A 24,049-nucleotide genomic window follows, 5' to 3' on the forward strand; every position below is an offset into this window, starting at 1 on the left:
CATGTGTTGAAAAGACTCTCTTTTCCCCATTCAGTGGCCTCAGCACCATTGTCAAAATTTTTTTGACCATATATGTAAGGGTTTATTTCTGGGCTCTGTACTGTGTTCCATTGGTCTTTATGTTTGTCTTTATGCCCGTACATCACTGTGTTGATTAGTGTAGCTGGTATAGTAAGCTTCTTAATCAGGCAGGCAGTAAACCTCCAACTTTGTTCATTTTCTAGATTGTTTTTGCTACTTTGGGTCTCTTGAGATTCTATATGGAGTTAGGATGAATTTTTCTATTTCTGCCAAAAATGCCATTGGAGTTTTTATAGAAATTGCATTGAATCTGTAGATCACATTGTGTATTGATTTATTTATTATTATTTTTAATGACAGGATCTCCCTCTGTCACCGAGGCCAGAATGCAGTGGTGCCATCATGATTCACTGCATGGTCCCCAAGTTCATGTAATCCTCCTAACTCAGCCTCCTTAGTAGGTGAAACTACAAGCATGTGCCACCACACCTGGCAAAATTTTTTGTAATTTTTGTAGGCACAAGGTTTTGCCATGTTGCCCCGGCTTATCTCAAATGCCTGGGCTCAAGCAATCTGACTGCCTCAGCCTCCCAAAGTGCTAGGATTACAGGTGTGAGCCACCACACCCAACTGAGTGTGTTGATATCTTAAGAATATTAAGGTTTCCACTCCATAAGCAAAAGCTATCTTTCCCTTTTTTGATGTCTTTCTTAATTTCTTCTCTTCCAATTTGCATGACTTTTGTTTCTCTTTTTAGCCTGATTGCTCTGGTTTAAAATTTCTAATTGTCAAATAAAGTGGTAGAAGTGGGCACCTTTCCTTGTTCTTGTTCCTACAGGAAATACTTACATTAAGTGTGATAGTAGCTCTTGGTTTTCCATATACTACCTTCATTGGGGTGAGGTAGTTTTCTTTTATTCTTAGTTTGTTGAGGGTTTTTTAAAGTTTTGGGCTATACATTTTAGTCTTCAATCCATTGTATTAGTCTGTATTCATGCTGCTGATAAAGACATACCTGAGACTGGGAAGAGAAAGATGTTTAATAGACTCACAGTTCCACGTGGCTGGGGAGGCTTCACAATCATCGTGGAAGCCAAAAGACACTTCTTACATGGTGGCAGCAAGAGAGAAACAGAGAGCCAAGCAAAATAGGTTTCCCCTTATAAAACCATCAGATCTCATGAGACGTATTCACTACCAAGAGAACAGTATGGGAGAAAATGCACTGCACATTTGTTCACAGATGTGTTAACTCTAAGCTGGGTTTTCACTTACTTAGACTATTTATCTTCCTGTCTATAATTTTTCAAGACAGATTATTGCACATTCACCTGTTATAACTACAGACTGTCACTTTTCATATGAATTACAGCACGTTGGAAATTAACAAAATGGCTTTTGCAAATAATATCTTAGATGAGGCAGGCAGGGCAGGCCCCCATGATTCAATTATCTCCCACTGGGTTCCTCCCACAACATGTAGGAATCATAGAAGCTATAATTCAAGATGAGATTTGGGTGGGGACACAGCCAAACCATATCATTCTACCTCTGACCACTCCCAAATCTTATGTCCTCACATTTAAAAACCAATCATGCCTTCCCAACAGTCCCCCAAATTCTTAACTCGTTTCAACATTAACTCAAAAGTCCACAGTTCAAAGTCTCATCCAAGACAAGGCAAGTCCCTTCCACCTGTGAGCCTGTAAAATCAAAAGCAAGTTAGTTACTTTCTAGATACAACGGTGGTACAGGCATTGAGTAAGTACGTCCATTACAAATGGGAAAAAATGACCAAAGCAAAGGGGCTACAGGCCCCATGCAAGTCCAAAATTCAGCAAGGCAGTCATATCTTAAAGCTGCATAATGAACACTTTTGATACCATGTTTCTCATCCATGTCACACTGATGCAAGAGGTGGGTTCCATGGTCTTGGGCAGCTCTGGCCCTGTGGCTTTGCAGGGTACAGCCTCCCTCCCAGGTGCTTTCACAGACTGGCACTGAGTGTCTGAGGCTTTTCCAGGCACACAGTGTCAGTGGATTTACCATTCTAGGACCTGAAGGACAGTGGCCCTCTTCTCACAGCTCCACTAGGTGATGCTCCAGAAGGGAATCTGTGTGGGGGCTCTGACCCCACATTTCCCTTCTGCACTGCCCTAGCAGAGGTTCTCCTTGAGGGCCCTATGCCTGCAACAAACTTCGATCTGGGCATCCAGTCATTTCCACACATTCTCTGAAATCTAGGCAGAGGTTCCCGAACCCCGATTATTGACTTCTGTGCACTCACAGGCTCAACACCACATGGCAGCTGCCAAGGCTTGGGGCTTGCACCCTCTGAAGCCACAGCCAGAGTTCTACATTTGCTCCTTTTAGCCACAGCTGGAGCAGCTGTAAATGCAGGGCACCAAGTTCCTAGGCTGCACACAGCATGGGGAAAACATATTCCCCACTAGGCCTCCAGGTCTGTGATGGGAGGGGCTGCCGTGAAGATCCCTGACATGTCCTAGAGACATTTTCCCTATTGTCTTGGCAGTTAACATTGAGCTCCTCATTACTTAAGCAAATTTCTGCAGGGGGCTTGAATTTCTCAGAAAAAGGGATTTTCTTTTCTATCACATTGTCAAGCTGAAAATTATTTGAACTTTTATGCTCTGCTTCCCTTATAAAACTCAATGTCTTTAACAGCACCTCTTGAATGCTTTGTTGCTTAGAAATTTCTTCTACCAGGTACCCTAAATAGTCTCTCTCAAGTTTAAAGTTTCACAAATTTCTAGGGCAGGGACAAAATGCTGCCAGTCTCTTTGCTAGAACATAACAAGAGTCACCTTTGCTCCAATTCCCAACAAGTTCCTCATTTCCATCTGAGACCACCTCAGCCTAGACTTTATTGTCCACATTGCTATCAGCATTTTGGGCAAAGCCATTCAACAAGTCTCAAGACTCTAGGAAGTTCCAAACTTTTCCACATTTTCCTATCTTCTGAGTCCTCCAAACTGTTCCAACCTCTGCCTGTTACCCAATTCCAAAGTCACTTCCACATTTTCAGATATCTTCAGCAGTGGCCCACTCTACTAGTACCAATTTACTGTATTAGTCCATTGTCACACTGCTGATAAAGACATACCCAAGACTGGGAAGAAAAAGAAGTTTAATGGACTCGTAGTTCCACGTGGCTGTTGAGGCCATGGCAGAAGCTGAAAGGCACTTCTTACATGGTGGTGGCAAGAGAGAATCAGAGAGCCAAGCAAAATGAGTTTCCCCTTATAAAACCACCAGATCTTGAGAGACTTACTCACTATCATGAGAACAGTATGGGAAAAACTGCCCCCATGATTCAATTATCTCCTACTGGGTCTTTCCCACAACACACGGGAATCATGGGAGCTACAATTCAAGATGAGATTTGGGTGTGGACATAGCCAAACCATGTCATCCTTTTTCAGTTAATTTTTGTATAAGGTGTAAGGAAGGGTCCAGTTTCAACTTTCTGCATATGGCCAGCCAGTTCTTCCAGCACCATTTATCAAATAGGGAATCTTTTCTCCATTGCTTGTTTTTGTCAGCTTTGTCAACACTTCTCAAAAGAATACATACATGAGATCAACAAACATGAAAAAAAGTTCAACATCACTTATCATTAAATGCAAATCAAAACCACAATGAGATACCATCACATGCCCATCATAATGGCAATTATTAGAAAGTCAAGAAACAGTAGATGCTGGTGAGGTTCTGAAGAAATAGGAATGCTTTTACACTGTTGGTGGGAATGTAAATTAGTTCAGCCATTGTGGAAGACAGTGTGACTATTCCTCAAACATTTAGAACCAAAAATATCATTTGACCCAGCAATCTCATTACTGGGTATATACCCAAAGACATATAAGTCATTTTATTATAAAGATACTCACATGCATATGTTCATTGCAGCACTACTCATAATAGCAAAGACATATAATTAACCCAAATGCCCACCAACGATAGATTAGATAAAGAAAATGTGGTACATATACACCATGGGATAGTATGCAGCCATAAAAAGGAATGAAATCATATCCTTCGTATGGCCATGTATAAAGCCGGAAGCCATTATCTTCAGCAAACTAATGCAGGAGCAGAAAATTAAACACCGCATGTTCTCACTTATAAGTGGGAGCTGAACAATGAGAACACATGGACACAGGATGGGGAACAACAAACACTGGGGCTTGTCAGGGGAGTGTGGGTGTAAGGGAGGCCATAAGGAAGAATAGCTAATGCATGCTGGGTGTAATACCTAGGTGATGGATTGACAGGTGCAGCAAACCACCATGGCATACCTTTACCTATGTAACAAACTTGCACATTCTGCACATGTACCCTGGAAATTAATAAAATAAAATTTTTTAAAAATTAGGTACTATAAGTACAGTTTTACTACATGGACCTATTGCAAAGTGGCGAAGTCTGGGCTTTTCGTGTAGCCATTATCTGAATAGTCTATATTGAGCCAATTAAGTAATTTTTCATTTCTCACCACCCTCCACCTGCCTCACTGTTCTGTCTCCAATGTCTACTACTCCACTTCCTATATCATGTGTATGCATTATTTAGCTCCCACTTATAACTGAGAACATGTGATATTTGACTTCCTGTTTCTGAGTTATTTTGTTTAAGACATGATTGTTTAAAACACGATTTTTTTATGGCTGAGTAGTATTCCATGGTGTATGTATATGTGTGTGTATGTGGGTGTGTGTGTGTTTGTGTGCATATTTTAATCCAGTCATCCATTGATGGACATTTAGGTTGATTTCATATATTTGCTATTGTGAATAGTGCTTCATGAAACCTATGAGTGCAGGTATATTTTGGTATAATGATGTATCTTCCTTTAGGTAGATACGCAGTAGTGGGATTGCTGCACCAAATGGTAGATCTATTTTTAGCTCTTTGAGAAAGCTACATACTGATTGCCATAAAGGTTATACTTACTTACGTTCCCACTAACAGTGTGTGTTCCCTTTTCTCTGCATCTTTGCCAACATCTGTTATTATTTGGCTTTTTATTAATAGCCATTTTTACTGGTGTAAAATGGTATCTCATGGTGGCTTTAATTCACATTTTTCTCATAATTAGTAATGTTGAACATTTTTGCATATGCTTTTTGGCCATTTATATGTCATTTTAAAAAATTATCTCTTCATATTACTTGACCACTTTTAATGGGGTTATTTGAGTTTTTCTTGTTATGACTGAGATGTTTGAGTTCCTTGTAAATTCCAGATATTAGCCCATTTGCCAGATACATACTTTGCAAATATTTTGTCCCATTCTGAAGATTCCCTGTTCACTCTATTGATTCTTTCCATGGCCGTGCAGAAGTTTTTTACTTAAGTCCCATTTGTATATTTTCGCTTTTGTTGCCTGTGCTTCTGAGGTCTTAGTCACGAATTTTTTGCCGAGGCCATTTTCCTGTGTTTTTTTGTTGATTTTCTGCCTCAATAATTTGCCTAGTGCTGTCAGTGGGATGTTGAAGTCCCCTACTATTATTGCATTGCTGCCTAGCTCTTTTCTTAAGTCAAGTAATATTCGTTTTATAAATCTGGGTGCCCCAGTGTTTGGTGCATATATATTTAGGATTGTTACATCTTTTTGTTGAATTGATTTCTTCATGATTATATAATGACATTCCTTGTCTTTTTAAACTGTTGTTTATTTAAAGTTTGCTTGATCAGATGTAAACATATCTACTCCTGTTTGCTTTTGTTTTCCATTTAAATTGAATATTTTTTCCACCCCATTAACTTAAGTCTCTAAGTGTCTTTATCAATAAGGTGTTTCTTGTAAGAAGTGTATGGTTGTATCCTTTTTTATATATATATCCATTTTGTCAGCCTATTTCTTTTAATTGGCATATTTAATTCATATACAGTTATGGTTATATACATAACCCATATACATGAGGTCTTATTCCTGTCATAATATTAATTGTTATATAGCTACTTTGTAGCCTCATTTTTGTAATCGTTTTATAAGACTTTTGAGTTTTATACTTTCAGATGTTTTTATTATGGCAAGTATTGACCAAATTTTGTATCCATGTTTATAACTTCCTCGAGCATTTCTTGTAAGTTTGGTCTAGTGGTGACAGATTTTCTCAGTGTTTGCTTGTCTGCAAAAGACTTTATTTCTTCTTCATTTATGAAGCTTATTCTGGCAGTATACACAAGCCAGGGTTTACAGATTTTTCCTTAAGCGCCTTGAAAATAAAATCCCAATCTCTTCTGGCTTGTAAGGCTTCCGCTGAGAAGTCCACTTTTAGTCTGATGGGGTTTCCTTTATAGGTTACTATATGCTTTTCTTTTGCTGATTTTAGGATTTTTTTCCTTCATATTGAATTTAGACTGTCTGATGACTATATGTCTTGGTGAGATTGTTCTTACAATATTTTTCTGGAGTTTTCTGAGTTTCTTGCATCGAGATACCTAGATCTCTTGCCGGACTAGGGAAGTTTTCCTTAATTATTTTCTCAAATAGTTTCCCAGATTTTGGGTTTTTTTCTTTGCCCCCAGGAATACTTATAATTTGTAAGTTGGGACATTTTACATAGTCCCGTACTTACCAAAAGCTTAGCTCACTTTTTAATTCTATTTTTTTTGTTTTTATCTGACTGGATAAATTAAAAAGTACTGTCTTCAAGCTCTGAGATTCTTTCTTCTGCTTAGTCTAGTCTATCACTGAAGATTTCATCTGTATTTTGTAATGCCTTCAATGAATTTTCCTTTTCAGAAGTTTCTTTTTTAAAAAAATCTATCTCTTTGGCAAATTTATCATTCATATTCTGGATTGATTTTCTGATTTATTTGTATTGGTTTTCAGCTTTCTCTTGATTCCTGTTGAGCTTCTTTAAAATCAATATTTTGAATTCTTTTTCTGAAATTTCATGTATTTCATTTTGGTTAGGAACTACTGCTAAAGAGTTAGTGCAATGCTTTGTGGTGGTTACCATATCACCCTGTTCTTTTATACTTCCAGAACTGTTCCATTGGTTCCTCATCATTTGAAAAGAAAAATATCACATCTTCTTATTTTTAAATTTACTTTTATTTGGACAGGACTTTTTTCCCCTTAAGATGTGAATATAACCTATTTTGAATAAGATCATTAGGCTTTGAGTCTGAGTGTTTTCAGTGGCAAAGACTCTATGAATTTTTTTCATTATAGGTAGCCTTAGTGTGATTTTCTCAAGTGCCAGTTGTCATAGCAATGTTCTAGGGGTGTGAGCAGGCTCACTGCCTCCTTTGGAGCTGGGGTAGCAGAGGTCTCCATAAGCTTATCTGCACTGGTGTCAATGGATTTTGTATTGGATTGTGCAGTTTAACCTACAGGCCAGTACGTGGCACTTGAAGGAGGTAAGAGCCAGTGGTGGTGGTGGTGGTGGTGGTAGCAGATGGGTTTTTGCTTTATATTTCCTTATCAGGAGAAGGCCTCTGGTGCCTCAGGCAGTGGGCTGGTCTGTGGAATACCCAGTGGCCTGGGCTTTATCCTCAGCACCATGAGGAGGGTGAAGTTGGGCAGAGCTGGACCAGGTGGGGCCACCCTCAGATATCCCAGTGGTGGATACAAGCACTAACCCTGACAGAGATAGTGGAGGAGTGATGTAGGCGCTCTATAATTTCCTTGGTTATAAACAGCCTTAGTGTGGTGACTTGCTCAAATGCCAGTTGTAGTATTAATGTACAAGGCAGGTGAGCAGGCTCAGGGCCTCCTAAGCAGCTGGGGTGGTGTGGGTGATGATGGTAGCAGAGGTTGCACAAAGCACATTTCCTTCCCGAGAACTGTGCAGTTATGTCAGCAGTTGTAATGGGCTGAGCAGGTTGACCTGCTGGCCAGCTGAAGGCACTGGCAGGTGACAGGCAGCTGGGATGGTGGTAGTAAGGTCTATGCTTGACCTTTACCAGCAAGGAGAAGTAGTCTAATGTCCCAGGGAACGTGCTAGACTGTGGAACTCCCAGGGGTTCTGATCCCATGCTTTGCCTATGACGTGGGTAATGGGGTAAAATTTTGATGGGGCTGCATCAGGCATGCCCTTACTCAGGCTCCCCAATAGCAGGTGCAAGTGCTAGCCCTGATGGGTGATAAAAAGCAGTTCTCAGGACACTGGGGCAATATTAAAAGGAGTGGAGAAACCTCTGTCATTCCAAAGAGCCAGCATGGGAAATGAGGAGTGGCTTGGGCTCCAAAATTTAGCAGGTGGCAGTGAGACCTGCCTTGCTTCCTGGGTCACCATCCTGCAGAGCTCCCTCCTGAAGCCTACTACTGGCAACAAGCTGAAACAAATAGCTAAGTTACAAGCAGAACATCTCAGATTGCAAAACTGTCCCAGGCTGAAGACTTTCCTGGCTGGGACAAAAACTGGGGCTCCCACATGGTACCCTTCCTAGTCTGGTCTTGCAAAGGGGAGGTCACCCACCTCCTGCATGCACACTGTAATCCCATACCACTCTCTCTTCTCAGTTCTGGCGATGGGGACTCCTCTCCTCTTTGAGACTAGATCACAAATCTCAGTCTGGAGACTTGCCCAGCTAGTGACTGCTGCCCATGTGGCTTACAGATTTCAGTAGAGACTCCTATAGTTAGGATATTTATTGGCCACCTTCTATTGGAGCCAGCGTCTGGAATGCATGCAACACAACTTCCTGCTGTTACCCCTTCTCAAGGTCTCCCCACTGCTCCCAACATCAGATCCAGCGATTGGTAGGGTCAAGGAGCTCCCGCTTGGCCTAGATTACCTACCTCCCCAGTGGGAATGTGTATGGTGGAGACCCTTTCTCCCCGTCTCATGCACTGGGGACTCACTCTCAATTTTCGACTCAACCCACAGCCCAGGCTGCTGCCACCAAACTCATCAAAGTATCTGGAGTTTCTTTTGCTTTTATGTTAATCACCTGTGTTCCTTCTTAGATAAAAGTTTACAGTGTGAATCTCTACACACTATTTTGCTACTTCCTCGTGAGTGAGGCATGCCAGCAAAGCCCCTAATTTGCCCTCTTTAAAAAAAAATACCTCTGTCTTCTGAGGTTTTTTTGAGAAATTTATTAGTTATCTCATTGAGAATTCCTTTTATGTGTCAAGTTGCTTTACTCTTCTTGCTTACAATATTGTCTCTTTATCTCTGACTTTTAAGAGTTTATAATGTGTCTTGATACGGTTTTTCAGCTATTTTTTTTCAAATATTCTTCCTGCTCTTTTCTCTCTTTTTCTTCTGAGATTTTTGAAATGCATATGTTTGTCCACTGGATGTTAGCCCGTAAGTCCCTCAGGCTCTATTCATTTTTCTTTATTCTTTTTGCTTCTCAGACACAATAATTTTAAATGACCTATCTTTAAGTTCACTTATTCTTACTTCTGTTTCTTGAGTCTCCCATTGAATCCCTCTACTGAATTTTCAAATTGTCATTTTATTTTCAGCTCAAGAATTTTTATGTTTCTTTATTATAATTTTTTTTTTTACTTATTTACATTATTTCTGTTTTTATCTTGGCTTTAGCATAAGACAGCTATGTTATTGTCTTGTAAGTCAGATCTTTATATTTCTACAGGAAGAGTATCTGGAGATTTAATTCGTTATTTTAAAATTGACTTTGTTTTTATTTTTTTCTGTTTCTTTATATGCCTTTTGATCTTTTGCTGAAAACTGGGTTTTTGAAAAAACAGGCACCTTCCCTGTCTTTGAAGACTGGCTTCATCCATTAGACCATCACGCATTAGCAGGTCATGTTCTGTGCCTGGGATCACCTCAGCATAAAGGCCTGATGTATTCTTGGGCATTTCTAGGGATGTGTGCTTTCTGGATGTGTGAGTGTGTGTGTGTGTGTGTGTGTGTGTGTGTGTGTGTGTGCGCGCGCGCGCATTTGATTCCCCAAATACATGGCCCAAATTCACGGCCCAAATCATGTTTCCTTTTAGAAAAACCCAAAGAATACAGTAGACTTAAACTGTGTTTAAACAACACTGCAGGACATTTTTTTAAAAAGGACAGATTCCATAAAAATTTTAAATTGCCTAGATGATTTATTGATGCCTTCTGTAGACCGCAAAAAGTCGTAGACAGCACACAACTCATAAAAGTTAGGGTACAAGCCTGACTACCAGAGAATGTACACATATATTTTAAGAATCCATAATTGTATTCAACAAAGGTTAAGTGCAGTTTTTATTTTAAGTAATGATACCTAGGTATTGAATTCTATTCTTATGCCTGTAAAAGTATTTACGGTTCTACACCTAAAAGCCATGTAACTATAACTTCTTTATAAAACTCTTGATAGTTGGCAAGACTAAATCATATATAACATAAACATATAGTATCTGGAATTATTATATTTGGGAAAAAAGTCTTGATCAAAAGTGCTAACGAATTTGTATAAAAATAATTATGGTATCTTGAGATTTCATTGACACTTCAAACTACATTGGAGTCGGGCACGGTGCCTCACACCTGTAATCCTAACACTCTGGGAGGCTGAAGTGGGTGGATCACTTGAGGCCAGGAGATTGAGACCAGCCTGGCCAACATGAAGAAACCCTATCTCTTAAAAAAACACAAAAATTAGTTGGGCATGGACGCGCATGCCTGTAATCCCAGATACTGGGGAGGCTGAGGCATGAGAATCATTTGAGCCTGGGAGGCAGAGGTTATGGCGAGCTGAGATCACTGCACAACTGCACTCCAGCCTGGGCAACAGAATGAGACTCTGTCTTTAAAAAATAAACCAACAAACAAAAAACTGCATTGGAGTGCTAAACTCATGGGAGGGAGAAGTCAAGGAGAAAGATCGATATGGAAAACCCATGTTGTTTTTTACAGAAATATTAAAAGTTGCCTGAAGGATTTTATCCAAAATAACACAGAACTGTACAAAGATAACTAGTAAATAAGAAGCTGTGAAGGTTTGTTGCTATGAAAACCGCATCTGACTTCACAAAAATTGTATCTGTCAAGAAGTAAATCATGTAAATATATAATCAGCGATACAAATAATTCTCTATCTCATAATGGCAATTTTCTTGTAATAAATCCTAGCAAGACTGTTTTCATTTATTATAGTCTGTGCTTTCTTGTTTCTATTGCAGTTTGGAAGCTTTTTGTTGAGGCTTAGTGGTAAAACTGGTGTTGCATTAACTTGGCTTCCTGTATCTAAATGTATGAAACTATGTAAGTTGATTTTATCACAAAAAAGTATACCTCTCATAACAAAAAAATGTGGAATGTATGACTATTTTAATTAATCATTTTTCTTCCCATTATTATAATGCCAGCACTTTCTTAGCTTTACTCTGTGAACCCTTGAAATTGTGGAAGTCTGTGTTAAAACTCGAAAAAAAAAACAAATTGGGCTGCATATTTTAGCACCATAGAATGTTCACAGTAGAACTAGCCTTATTATGGTTTAAAATGTCTATATCAATTTAAATAAACCACTAAAAATATAAATTTAATTTATATTATCTGATATAATCTGTGGCACAGACTACACAATTACATACTTACATGCATATCCTATAAGTAAATGTTCAACCTCATTTTCTGACATAATTACACTCCCAAATTTACTGATTTTTAAAATTCTCATACTCTTTTTTAAAAAGAGAAAAATAAGAACTTTACACATACTAAACAAATGCGTAGTATAGTAGTTAAACGCATCAGATTAGATGTCAGACAGATCTCGGTTCAAACTTTAAATCTACTATTTATTAATTATGTGACCTTGTCCCAGTTACTTTACATCTCTAAACATCAGTTTCCTCATATGTAAAATGGGAATAATAATAGTATCAACCACAAGGGTACAAGATAAAATGTGATAAGGCACTTACCACATTGCTTGCCATATGTTAATTATTCAATAGGAGTCAGTTGCAAGTATGGCAGTTTTATTTTAGTATTATTGCTATAATCCAGTATTATTTTTATTACTAACATTATCACCCTATTATTATGCTATTATTGTCATTTTCCTTGAAAAGGCATTGAGAAAATGACTAGTGCTAAAATATAATTTTCAAAAACTTAAAATCATGGCTTTCATGCAAATATAAAATGACACATTTTATGTATGTAACAAAATATCACACGTACCCCATAAATGTGTACAAATATATATCAATTAAAAAATTTAAAAATATAAAATGAACATGTGTTAAACATTTCATGTGATTCATAGATAAAGAAAACAATTATAAGATGTTAAAACAGGCCGGGCGCGGTGGCTCAAGCCTGTAATCCCAGCACTTTGGGAGGCCGAGGCGGGCGGATCACAAGGTCAGGAGATCCAGACCACAGTGAAACCCCGTCTCTACTAAAAATACAAAAAATTAGCCGGGCGCGGTGGCGGGCGCCTGTAGTCCCAGCTACTCAGGAGGCTGAGGCAGGAGAATGGCGGGAACCCGGGAGGCGGAGCTTGCAGTGAGCCGAGATCGCGCCACTGCACTCCAGCCTGGGCAACAGCGTGAGACTCCGTCTCAAAAAAAAAAAAAAAAAAAGATGTTAAAACAAGTTCAAAAGGTACTTAGAATAAAAGGTACTTAGACAACTTTGAATACTGAAATAATTTCTCAATAGATGCAAAACTAGTTGAAATTATATAATATAACAATAAAAGATAATCTTTGGGAGTCATTATTTCTACATTGTGGAAATCAATTCTATTGCTATCAGGCAAAATGAATTTGTATTGTTATAGAAAAAAATCACAAGGAAACTCAGTTTTTTACAACTTCCACACACAGAGTTATAAAATAGGCTTGTCAGTAGAAAGTAACTTAAAGGGGCTGGGTGCGGTGGCTCACGCCTGTAATACCAGCACTTTGGGCGGCGGAGGTGAGTGGATCATAAGGTCAGGAGATCAAGACCGTCCTGGCTAACACGGTGAAACCCCGTCCCCACTAACACACCGGGGCCTATCATGGGGTGGGGGGAGGGGGGAGGGATTGCATTGGGAGTTATACCTGATGTAAATGACGAGTTGATGGGTGCAGCACAGCAACATGGCACAAGTATACATATGTAACAAACCTGCACGTTATGCACATGTACCCTACAACTTAAAGTATAATAATAATAAATAAATTAAAAAATAATAATAAAAAAATAAAAAAAATAAAAAATAAATTTTAAAAAATTAGCCAGGCGTGGTAGCGGGAGCCTGTAGTCCCAGCTACTCGGGAGGCTGAGGCAGGAGAATGGCGTGAACCCGGGAGGCGGAGCTTGCAGTGAGCCCAGATCGCGCTCCACTGCACTCCAGCCTGGGGAACAGAGCGAGACGCTGTCTCAAAAAAAACAAAAAAAAAAAAAAAAAAAAACGCACTTAAACACTTAAAGGTCCACACAACCTCTATGGAATCAGATAATCCTCATTTCCATGCGTTGAAGAATTTTTCTGATGCTATTTTTTTTTTTTCTGCTAAAACACTTTTGGCATACCCAATTGCTTATGATAATAATTTAAAGTTTTCTAAAACCATCACATTGGTTGGGTTAGGGATCACTATTGCTATAATGTTAATGAGAAAATTGAGGCACATAAATCAAGCAAATGATTCCTAGTTACTCTAAGTGGGAAAATAAGACCATGACTCATTCTCTTGACTTCCGGCTCAATTTCATTTCCATTAGAATATATATACTTACATTCAAAGTAAGGGGAGACAGAAAAGCAAAAGACAAACAAGGAAGAGAAGTAATGCTATTTTAATTTGAATATGCGGTGACTACTTTTGTCTTTAATAACTGTTCCTGTGTGTCTTTACAGATGATACACATCTTTACAGATGATAACCATATTATCAATTAATTTTTCTTCAGAAACTTCAACATTCCCCAAACTCCTCTTCTTAATTAAGCAATATCCAGATAATAATAATGTTAACCAGATTTTGAGCATTAGTTACCATGCCCATGCAGAAAAGTCTTGGGTCTTTGGATGCAAATTTCTGAGCAAATCCTTCTATGAGTTTCGGTTCATGATTCATCTGTGTGTGTACCCTGACTGTCAGCTGAGTGAAGCATCAATTAACAATAGCTATTGTTTTGAAGATTTGGCTTAGCCAGAGCATGCAGCTATGGATTTTCTGGTTCTGACTTTTACCATAACATCTGAATTTAAAGTGATATGCTACATGACACTCGATGATATAGAATTTAAGTTGTCTGAGTTATTGCTGATTTCAGATACTATTTTTAAAATTCTAGATGTGAGACCGATTTCAGATGGAAGCTGAAATCAGATGGTTTAGAATATCATTAAAGATATACAAACAGTGGTTAGAGGGGGTAATACAAATATATCAGTGGAAAGTGATAAATGAAAATCTCCTTTGTAAAATAAATATATTTCATTAGACTTTTACAAATAGGCCAATGTAAAGTCAGGGAGCAATTTTGTGTATAATTATATGAGTTTTCTTCATTGTTCAATTTTTAGATTTTAGTGTTATGTATTTTTAAAAATAAGCTTCAAAGGTTAGGAAAGAATTTCTAGAAAATATGTTAATTAATATTACTTACTGTATTATTTTTCATTTTGCTTACTAAAGAGGTTTGGGGATAAGGAGTTAACTTCAGATTAAAATAGAAAACAATAAACCTTAACTCCACTGAAGATAAATAAGAACTCTCAGCAGGGAAAAACACAGGATAAGTCTATAACCATTCTATCTGCAAATAGTATTAAAACCAAAGTAGTACATTTCATACAGCAAAAATAGAAAGGCAGTTATATTCAGGTTTACTTTAAAATGAGTTCTCATATAAAAGAGGCATCTTATGTATAACTTTGACAAATAAATAATAAAAGAAAAACAAAAGCTCTTCAATCAGACTACTAAATGAGAGGAGACATTTTTTATATCATGCCAGGATCACAATATGTGAAATTTCCTCAAAGTTTATCTGAGTACTTATTAATGAAGTGCATGGTATCTTGGAAAGGGAAACTTGTTCAATATGCTTTGAGAGACACCTAGTGGCTGAAGGTAATTTTGCCATGTACATAGCCTTAATATTATCCAATCTATACTTAATATTTGTATAAAGTGTTTTTAATCCTGTGTTTCAGATAGGTATACATTTTGAGAATGTCTATTATTTTCAATTGTAACTCTATTGGACTTTTCCTCCCAATTGTCTTTCTAAATCCTTTAAGGTATGATCCAAAAAGTGACTCATGGTCAACTGTGGCACCTCTGAGTGTTCCTCGAGATGCTGTTGCTGTGTGCCCGCTTGGAGACAAACTCTATGTGGTTGGAGGATATGATGGACATACTTATTTGAACACAGTTGAGTCATATGATGCACAGAGAAATGAATGGAAAGAGGTATTCAACTTAAAATATTCAAATTACTATATTTCAGGTTTTAAAAAGAATATATTAAAATATATTTTCAGAATTAATTGTATTCTCTTCTCTAGGCCCTTACAAGATCTTTTAGTGAAATTTATAGTCTGTGCTCTATTTATATCTTAGAGAATTACTAGTTGATCTAGTTGATATGATATGACATGATAGTTGATAGCAGGAGCCATCAGTACTTACATAAAAGAAGACAGACCATTCTCTTGACTTCATGAAAGCATTCCCTTTAAATAAAATAAGCGAATCCAATCAAATACTTCAGTAATAAATAAATAAAATAAAGGATTTTACCATGGCCAACGTTTTATGTATATGTTGTGACCTGAGAACCAAAGGGCAACATCCTCTTCCACAAATATCTGCCTTTATTATTGGCTGGCACCCAGGAGAAAAGCCTTCAATCTTTGCCATATAGAAACTGTGTAGACTGCAATACTCCTAAATTCTCCAGTCAGTCAATAATTTAGTAAACAATAAGGGACCAGAATTAAAACCTCTCAAAAGTGCTGGGCGTCTATTAGAAATAATTTCAAGGAGAATGCAAAAGATAGCATTGAAATGGCATCTTTGAGATGTTAAAGGTAAATTTGACCCTTTTGACTACTTTGCCAGTGATAGCACTAGATTTATTCTAAAATATTTAATAATACTTTGTCAATTAAATGATGAGTTAACAAAAAACATAAAGTATGATTAACTCTTTACCATCTCCACAAACAGGTAAACCTTGTATTTGGTATCTAACTTCATCTTCCCTTCTGCTGACTTCATGCTACTCTGTATTCTACAGGGTACAGCTGGCTATTGCTCTAAGTAAATTGGTGTTAATGTAATGACAGCTGATAATGAGATTTTAATCTCTCTCCTCCAATAATCTGACTCATTAAGACTCAAAAACCCTCAAATGCTACAATGTAGGGTAGCTCCTATTTTATCAATGCTTAGGACCACCCAGAAATAGAAGGAAAAAAAAATAGCATGCAAGGTGTTAGGTCAAATATAATAATCAAGATGCTTGACCAGCTTGTGGGATTTACTTTTCTGAAGATTGTAGGCAAGTAGCTAAGAGTCCTAGATTATATTTCTGGCTGTGTCACTGTTTCATTGTGTGATCTTGAAAAGAGTGAAAGAGAACTAACAGATGGTGGAATTATAACTACTAAGTGCAAATCGTTATTCATTATTTCAACCATCACAACACAAAAACCTTGACGTGTTAGTATAATTAGCTGTAATTTTTCAAGTGAGAATATTATCGGAGAGATGAAATTTACTTAAGATCACCTGATCCTCAATCTCAGGTTTTTACCATTCTGAAGGCTGTGTTTTTTCCACCACACTACACTGTTATCTGGGCTGCAGATTATCTCATCTTTAGACAAGGTGATGTTAGACCAAAATAAGTAAGGACTTCTTCAACCATATTGAATATAATATTTTATATTATGCTAAAATCAGAGTTCCAACAGTGTTTTGTTTCTTGTTTTGTGTTTTAGGAAGTTCCTGTTAACATTGGAAGAGCTGGTGCATGTGTTGTAGTGGTGAAGCTACCTTAAAGCTATCTATTTTTATCAAATGGAATGAAACTGGATAATTTCAAGAAACTGAGTAGGACAAAGGGAGAAAGAAATACATGTTCTTTTTCCTACAATTAATGATCAGACTGGAAAATTGTTGTATTGTTTTAATTTGTAGTTATAATTGCTTTCATTTGTGAAGCCAAAACTTTTTAAACGTGAATTACATATGAATTATTAAGCATATGTGTTATCGCAGCTGATAATATAAAAGGAAACCCCGTAGTCTAGATACAGCCCCATTACTACAAAATGCTAAAATATTTAATGAAAACTGGTGATGATGATGTCCACAGTGTGCAGGTTATAAAAGCATTAATACATTTCAAGGTAAGAGCCTTAGAAGTTAAAAACATTTTCAGTTTTTTTTTTTTTAAACATACTCTTATTATCTGGAACATAGAAATATAAAAGGTAACATCTGAAGCTTAAAATAGAAAATCTGATTTTTAGTAAGCCATTATTCTCCTATTCAGATAATATCCCAAAGAGCTAAACAATTCCTCACGTTTACCAAGAGGAAAGCTTTTACTGTGTTGAAGCTAAAAAAAAAAAAAAGAAAAAGAAAAAACAGCTCTTTGACAAAATTTGTTATGTTGATCGCGGTATGTCAAAATTTTTACAGATTTGCTCATCTGCCAGAGCACACATATAAATTTGGTATTTCTTAACATATTTTCTCATTAGATTTGTTACCAGTAGAATATTATTGTAATTTCATATACACAGCCTATACAATGAAATAATGAATATTTATCATATTGATACAAACTGTGACCTCAGCTACAGAGTGTCAGGGCTTCACTTGTATAGAATGTAATGTTCTCCTCAAGCATTCATGTTAACTCTATGAACACATATCGTTAAGTTAAACAAGTTTTCAAAAACAAAACGATTTTTAAAGTACATTAAAATTGAGGACATTATTCAGTGTTAACACATGGGAAAACCAAAATAATCAATAAGCTTGGTCAAATACGATAGTTATCTTTTTTGTACCAGTACATGCTTTTCTGTTACTGTTATATTATCCAGTAGAAAATGTTAGGATATGTGTGCTATACAAAAAAAAAAAAAAAGACTTTTTAAGTTTTAAAATAACAAAAATGGCTAGTTGAATAGTATTTTATGTGTAATGCTTCCATTTCTTCCATTTAATTATACAACTAAGATGAAATATTGAAAAACCCGTGATGAAAGTAACTTTTCAAGTAAATGCACAATTTTAGAATTTCTACAATAAGTTCTTTTAAACAGACTTTTTATTGTGGATTGTGAAATCAAAATCTGGAGAAATGCTTACAAAATATACTACTAGCTTTTAAGTTTTAAGAAAGAACAATGTAAGTTGTACAAAGGTATTTGTACTTTGACAAATTGAATTTAAATAAACTTTATTTCCTCTCCTTATGGTGTGGCTTTAGAATATATCAAGTACAACCTGAATGGATTTTTTGATTTTACATTTCCTATATCACTAAAATACTTAAACACAAAATAAAATTCCATTTATTTATTTCTTCTTACACCTGCCGTTGTCTCTAATTCTAAATAGAGAGCTATAGAGCTATAGATTTCTGCAGTTCTAGAGGTGAAGATAGAGACACGGAGAGGCTGTGAAACACACATACAGCCCTGTTAGGTCTTTTGAATTCACACCTTATTGAAATCAGTGTAGAAGTAGAGTTACCTAAACCTTTATCGCCAATGCACAGCTTGGCCTGTTAAGTTAAATGGGGGTGTCAACCAGTGGAAAAGATCAAAGGACCTTTTGCAGCCTAGCTTGCCAATCCTCTAGTAACAACTAGGTGTTACCAAGAGGCAGACTGTGTCTAGAGTCATTCATGGAGAAGAGGAAAGTAAAAGTTGAATACTCTCTTCTCAATGGCATAGCTGGACTTGACTGTACTGACTCGTAGAAGAGACATGTATGTTTCCCAGGGCTACCACTTCATAGCTGCATTTAAAAATGGTGTTCAGGCCACTATGGCTGCTATGGTTTGAATATTTTTTTCCCTCGAAAACTCATGCTGAAACTTAATTCCTAATGTAGCAGTATTGAGAGGTAGGGCCCTTAAGAGGTGATTGGGCCATGAGGCCTGTGCCCTCCTGAATGGATTAATCCATTCATGGATTAATGGATTATCTTAAGAGTGGGGGACTGGTGACTTTGTATGAAAAGGAAGGAAGAGTGACCTAAGCTAGCATGCTCAGAGTGCATATGCCCCCAAGTCATGTGATGCTATGTGTTACCTTGGGACTTACCTGACAGCTCTTACCAACAGGAAGGCCATCCCATATATGGCCCCTCAACCTCAGATTTCTCAGCCTGCCTAACTGTAAGAAATTAATTATTTTTATTTGTAAATTATCCAGGTTCTGTTTTAAGCCTCAGAAAATGAACTAAGACAATGCCCTAGATGAGCTGCCAAAATCTGAGCAGATGTGAGCCATCAGAATAGAGACCTGCAGAGGCCCAGGGCACTGAAACATAACTGTGCTTGTCTCAGTCAAACTTGGTTGGGAAAAGGAGGAGTGAGAGTGGGCCCTTGTTGCCATGCTTTAGCAGAGATAACCTATCAGGGCTAGTTTAAACAAATACATATAGGAAAGGGAGTTATTTATATATTCTTTCAAGAGTATAAGGGCTCACACATTTACTATACTCAGATCTGAAAGACAATGTTGCTGCTTCTTGATTTTTTTTCTATAATCACTATGGCCATGTTCAGGATTCCCTACTCTGCAACTCTCAGCATGCATCATGATGATTCTCTAACACTGTCTGCTACTTTCCTGTATTTCCACAGGGCATGCAAGAACTTCCACAAAACTTCTATACCACACAGAAGCTGAAGGAAACTCTGGGGCACTAAATGCAGATCCTTTCTCTGCACAACAATGCCACTTATCTGTCTGACTCAGGTGTGGCTGTTGTCCTTTTTTGATATGGAGGGAACACTGAAAGACAGTTTCCTTTTGGAGTTCCAAATGCAATATAGAAAAAAAACCTCTGCGACTCTGGATTTTATTTGAAGTTCTCTGACAAGACTCCTACCTTGAGATCTTAGTCTAGGTAAAGGGAAAAAAAAAAAAAAAAAAAAAAAAAGGCCATGAAACACATATGTCCTAAACTGTCATCATTCTATGTCTACTTTCTCCCAATCACATGACCTCAGGTAGAAGGGACAGATTTTTCAGTTGCTATTTCTCTTCGTAATGAACTTTCTTTACATCCTGTCCACATTGCTAGAGACACTAAGTCCCAACCTAAATGATGGAAGGAGCGTCTCCCCTCTCTTGTCTATGGAAGATATCACATGAACTACCTAATTTGCAAGCATGGATCTCCATATTTCAAAGGAGAGTTTTTAAAATGCTTTTAAAATTTCAAATGTCTCACCATGATGAATTATGTGTAAGGTGATAATATGTTTAATTAGCTTGATTTAATCATCACACACTGTATACATATACCAAAATATATTGTACCCCATAATATATATAATTATGATTTATGAATTACAGTAATATTAATAAAAGTGTTAAAGCTCTTTCTCTCTTGACAATGCTTGTTTTTCAGGATTATGGCCTGCTACAGACTAGGAAAAAGTCCTGCTCATGTTGCTAAATGTTTAATATTGACACTCACTTTTGTTTTCTGTCATAATCCTAATCCCTTCCCTTCACACACACACAGAAACACACACACACACCTACACACACACAGAGCACATGTAAACAATGAGGGAAATGGGTACATATAGCTAAATATGGGGAAGGTTATAAATGGATAAATATTAAAAAATAAAAGCACATTAGTATTTTTCAGATATTAGCCCCTTGACATAAACATCTATTAAAGATCTACTGTGTTTAGGACCCTAGTGGTATACACTAATTAAAACTAAGTTTATGAAATTTGTACAAAATCCAAGTCTATAAAATTTGGATTATATTTTAAGTGATGGAGAATCAGAATTAAATGGCCTCACCTATACAAAAGCTACCTGAGTTTGCCAAATTTACATTTCATCTAAGGCCATGGAGACCTTCATTTAAATAGCCCTGTTTCATATGTTAAATTCAGTTTATAGCTGTGTGGTTAAAAAAGCCTAACTTGACAAGAGCTAATTATATCTTACCAGAATGGGAACACATGAATTCTGGCCATCAAATCACAACTAGTCTTATTTTAAAATAAACTAGAAAGATAATATCATATGGAGATCTTTGAAAGCCGTATCTTCACAAATCCACTTATACTTGTTTCAGTTTTGCCAAGTCTGCATAATGAGATGAGGCTGAAAAGCCAGTCAGGCTGAGAAAGTTCATATGAATTCATAGAACCATCCTGGCTAATCCAATGCATAGCAACTTGCCCAATTGAGAGAAGGTCTGAGTCAGTAGATACAGACAATTCTCCTCCTCTAAACTATAATCTCTCGCATGAGTTTTAGTTTTACTCATTATAGTATCCTCAGTGTCTGTCCAGATTCTAATACAAAATTGATATTCAGTAAATAATTGTGGAAAAAATGAATGAATAGATTTTTGATGGCATCAAAGACTGGGTATTTTATGAGAATGGGATTCAAATAACAGCACTGGAAACATGGCCAAATAAGTAAAGGCAGAGGTCTGTCTCTCTGATACTATCCACAAATATATACACACATGAAAAACACAGAGAGATGAGATAAAATAACATGAAATTTAGGTACATAGCTACGCTCCATAGAAATAAAGGCAAATCTCCAGATGCTAGGAATCAGAGAGAACTTAACAAAACAATAATAAACTCAGATGGCAATAGAGATCATCTTGGAGTTAATGAACTTAGTTATATCCACTAAGGGCAAAGATTTTAACACCCATGTGTAGACAAGAATCATTAAGACATGGTCTTGAGACTTCTCCTAGGTGAAGAGAGCCAGGAACATCCGGAAATGGACACTTTAAGTACTTAAAAATTCACTGGGGAGGGAAAGTAGCAGATGAGGCACAAATAAGAAGATAATAAACTGGAGGGAAGGTCTGAGTACACTACACAGAGTACAGCACAAAACGTTTAATTATGGGAAATATATATTAAAAAAAAGAGGAGTAGAAGATAGAATGAGATGATCACATTTGAGATTCTTCACATTTAAAAGTACATTGGTCTTGCAAAACTGACTGAAGTTTATATGGGAAAGCAAAACACCCAAAATAGTCAACACAAAATTAAAGAACAAAATTGGAGGACTGGCACAACCCAACTACAACTTACTATAAAGCTACAGTAATCAAGAGAGTGTGAAACTGGCAAAATAATAGACAAATAGATCAATAGCACAGAATGGACATCTTAGAAATAGACCCACATAACTGTAGTCAACTGATCTTTGACCAAGGACCAAAGGCAACACAATGGAAAAAAGATGGGCTTTTCAACAAATGGTGCTGAAAAACGAGACATCCATATTTAAAAAATGAATCTAGACAGACATTTCACTCTTCATGAAAATTAACTTAAATTTGATCACAGATCTAAATGTAAAATGTAAACCTAAAATCTCCTAAAAGATAACATAGGAAAAACTTTAGATCACCTTGGGTTTGGTAATAACTTTTTAGATACAACATTAAAGACACAGTCTATGAAAGAAAGACTTGATAAGCTGAGCTTCATTAAACTCAAAAACTTTGCTGTGTAAAATACACTGTCAAGAGAATGAAAGGAGAAGCCACAGACTGGGAACAAGTATTTGCAAAAGGCATGTCTGATAAAGGACAGTTATCCAAAATACACATAGAAATCAACAATAATAAAACAATCTGAACAGACACTGTCTTAGCTTGGGTTTCCGTACCAAAAATATCATGGACAAGTTGGTTTATAAGCAACAACAATTTATTTTGTGTTTTAGACTGCCAATTTCTCTTTGTATCTTCACACAGTGAAGAGCAGAAAGAAGGACGTTCTTTCAGGATTCTTAGAAATGTATTAATCCCATTCATGATGGTTCTGCTCTCATTTAATCCTAATTACCCTCCAAAGGCCTCACCTTCCAATATCCAGTTGGGGGTGGGAACAGTTTCAACATAGGAATTTGGGGGGGCACAAACATTTGATCCATAAAATTCAGCTCCTTAATCCCCCCAAATCATGTCCTTCTCATATGCAAAATACATTCATCCATTCCAATAGTCCCAAAACTCTTAACTCTTTCCAGAATCAACTCAAAGGCCTAAATTCCCATGTTTCATCTAAATATCTAAATCAGATATGGGTGAGACTCAAGGTATGACTTATTTTACAGCAAATTTGCCTTCAGCTGTGAACCTATGAAACCAAACGTTAATTTGCTTATAAAAATATAACAATGGGACAGGCATAGGAGAGAGTCCCATTCTGCAATGGAGAAGTAGGAAAGAAAAACAGGAGTGACAAGTCATAGGTCCAAACTATAAGGGAAACTCCATAAGATTTTAAGGCTCAGGAATAAACCTCTTTGGCTAGATGCTCTGCCCTCCAGGCCCAACAGGGTTGGAGGTACCAACATCAGTACATACTGGGGCAGAGGTCTAACCTTCTGGATCCACTGGAGCAAGGGTTCCCAACTTTTAGACCCTCTCGAGTGATGGTCCTGTTCCCACAGCTTTGCTTGGCAAGGGTTCAGTTTCTAAGGCCCAATGTTTTATGATACTATTTATCTTAATGTTCAGAATAGGAAAATCTACAGAGACTTAAAGTAGATTAATGGTTTGCTAGGGCTGGAGATGAGCGCTGGCAGGAAATAGGAAATGAGTGACTGTTTAGGTTTATGGGGTTTCTTTTCATGGTAATGAAAATGTTCTAAACTAAGATTGTGGTTATGGTTACACAACTCTATGAATATAATTTTCAAAACATGGATTCTAAAATTTCAGTGGATGAATATTATGCTGTATGAATTTATATTTAAATAAAAATATGAAAAAGTAAAAACCATACCATGTCTCACATTGCAGCCCCAAGGATACTTTTTCTTTTCTTTCTTTCTTTCTTTCTTTTTTTTGTTTT

General features: G+C 36.9%; 1 protein-coding gene across 2 annotated transcripts in view; it reads left to right on the forward strand.

Moving 5' to 3' along the window:
* Positions 1–19,952, forward strand: part of KLHL4 (kelch like family member 4) — a 168,900-nt gene extending 148,948 nt beyond the window's left edge. Inside the window, exons 10-11 of one of the 2 annotated variants that reach the window (XM_050775225.1) lie at positions 15,214–15,385; positions 19,812–19,952. In XM_050775225.1, coding sequence (XP_050631182.1) covers positions 15,214–15,385; positions 19,812–19,877 — 238 coding nt within the window. In that variant the 3' untranslated portion in view covers positions 19,878–19,952. Of the gene's footprint in view, positions 1–15,213; positions 15,386–16,920; positions 18,408–19,811 lie in introns of those variants that run through there. The other variant, XM_050775224.1, reaches the window with a different exon arrangement.
* Positions 19,953–24,049: the final 4,097 nt, after the last annotated feature.

Source organism: Macaca thibetana, chromosome X (assembly GCF_024542745.1).
Source record: "Macaca thibetana thibetana isolate TM-01 chromosome X, ASM2454274v1, whole genome shotgun sequence".
Classification (NCBI taxonomy): Eukaryota; Metazoa; Chordata; class Mammalia; order Primates; family Cercopithecidae; genus Macaca; species Macaca thibetana.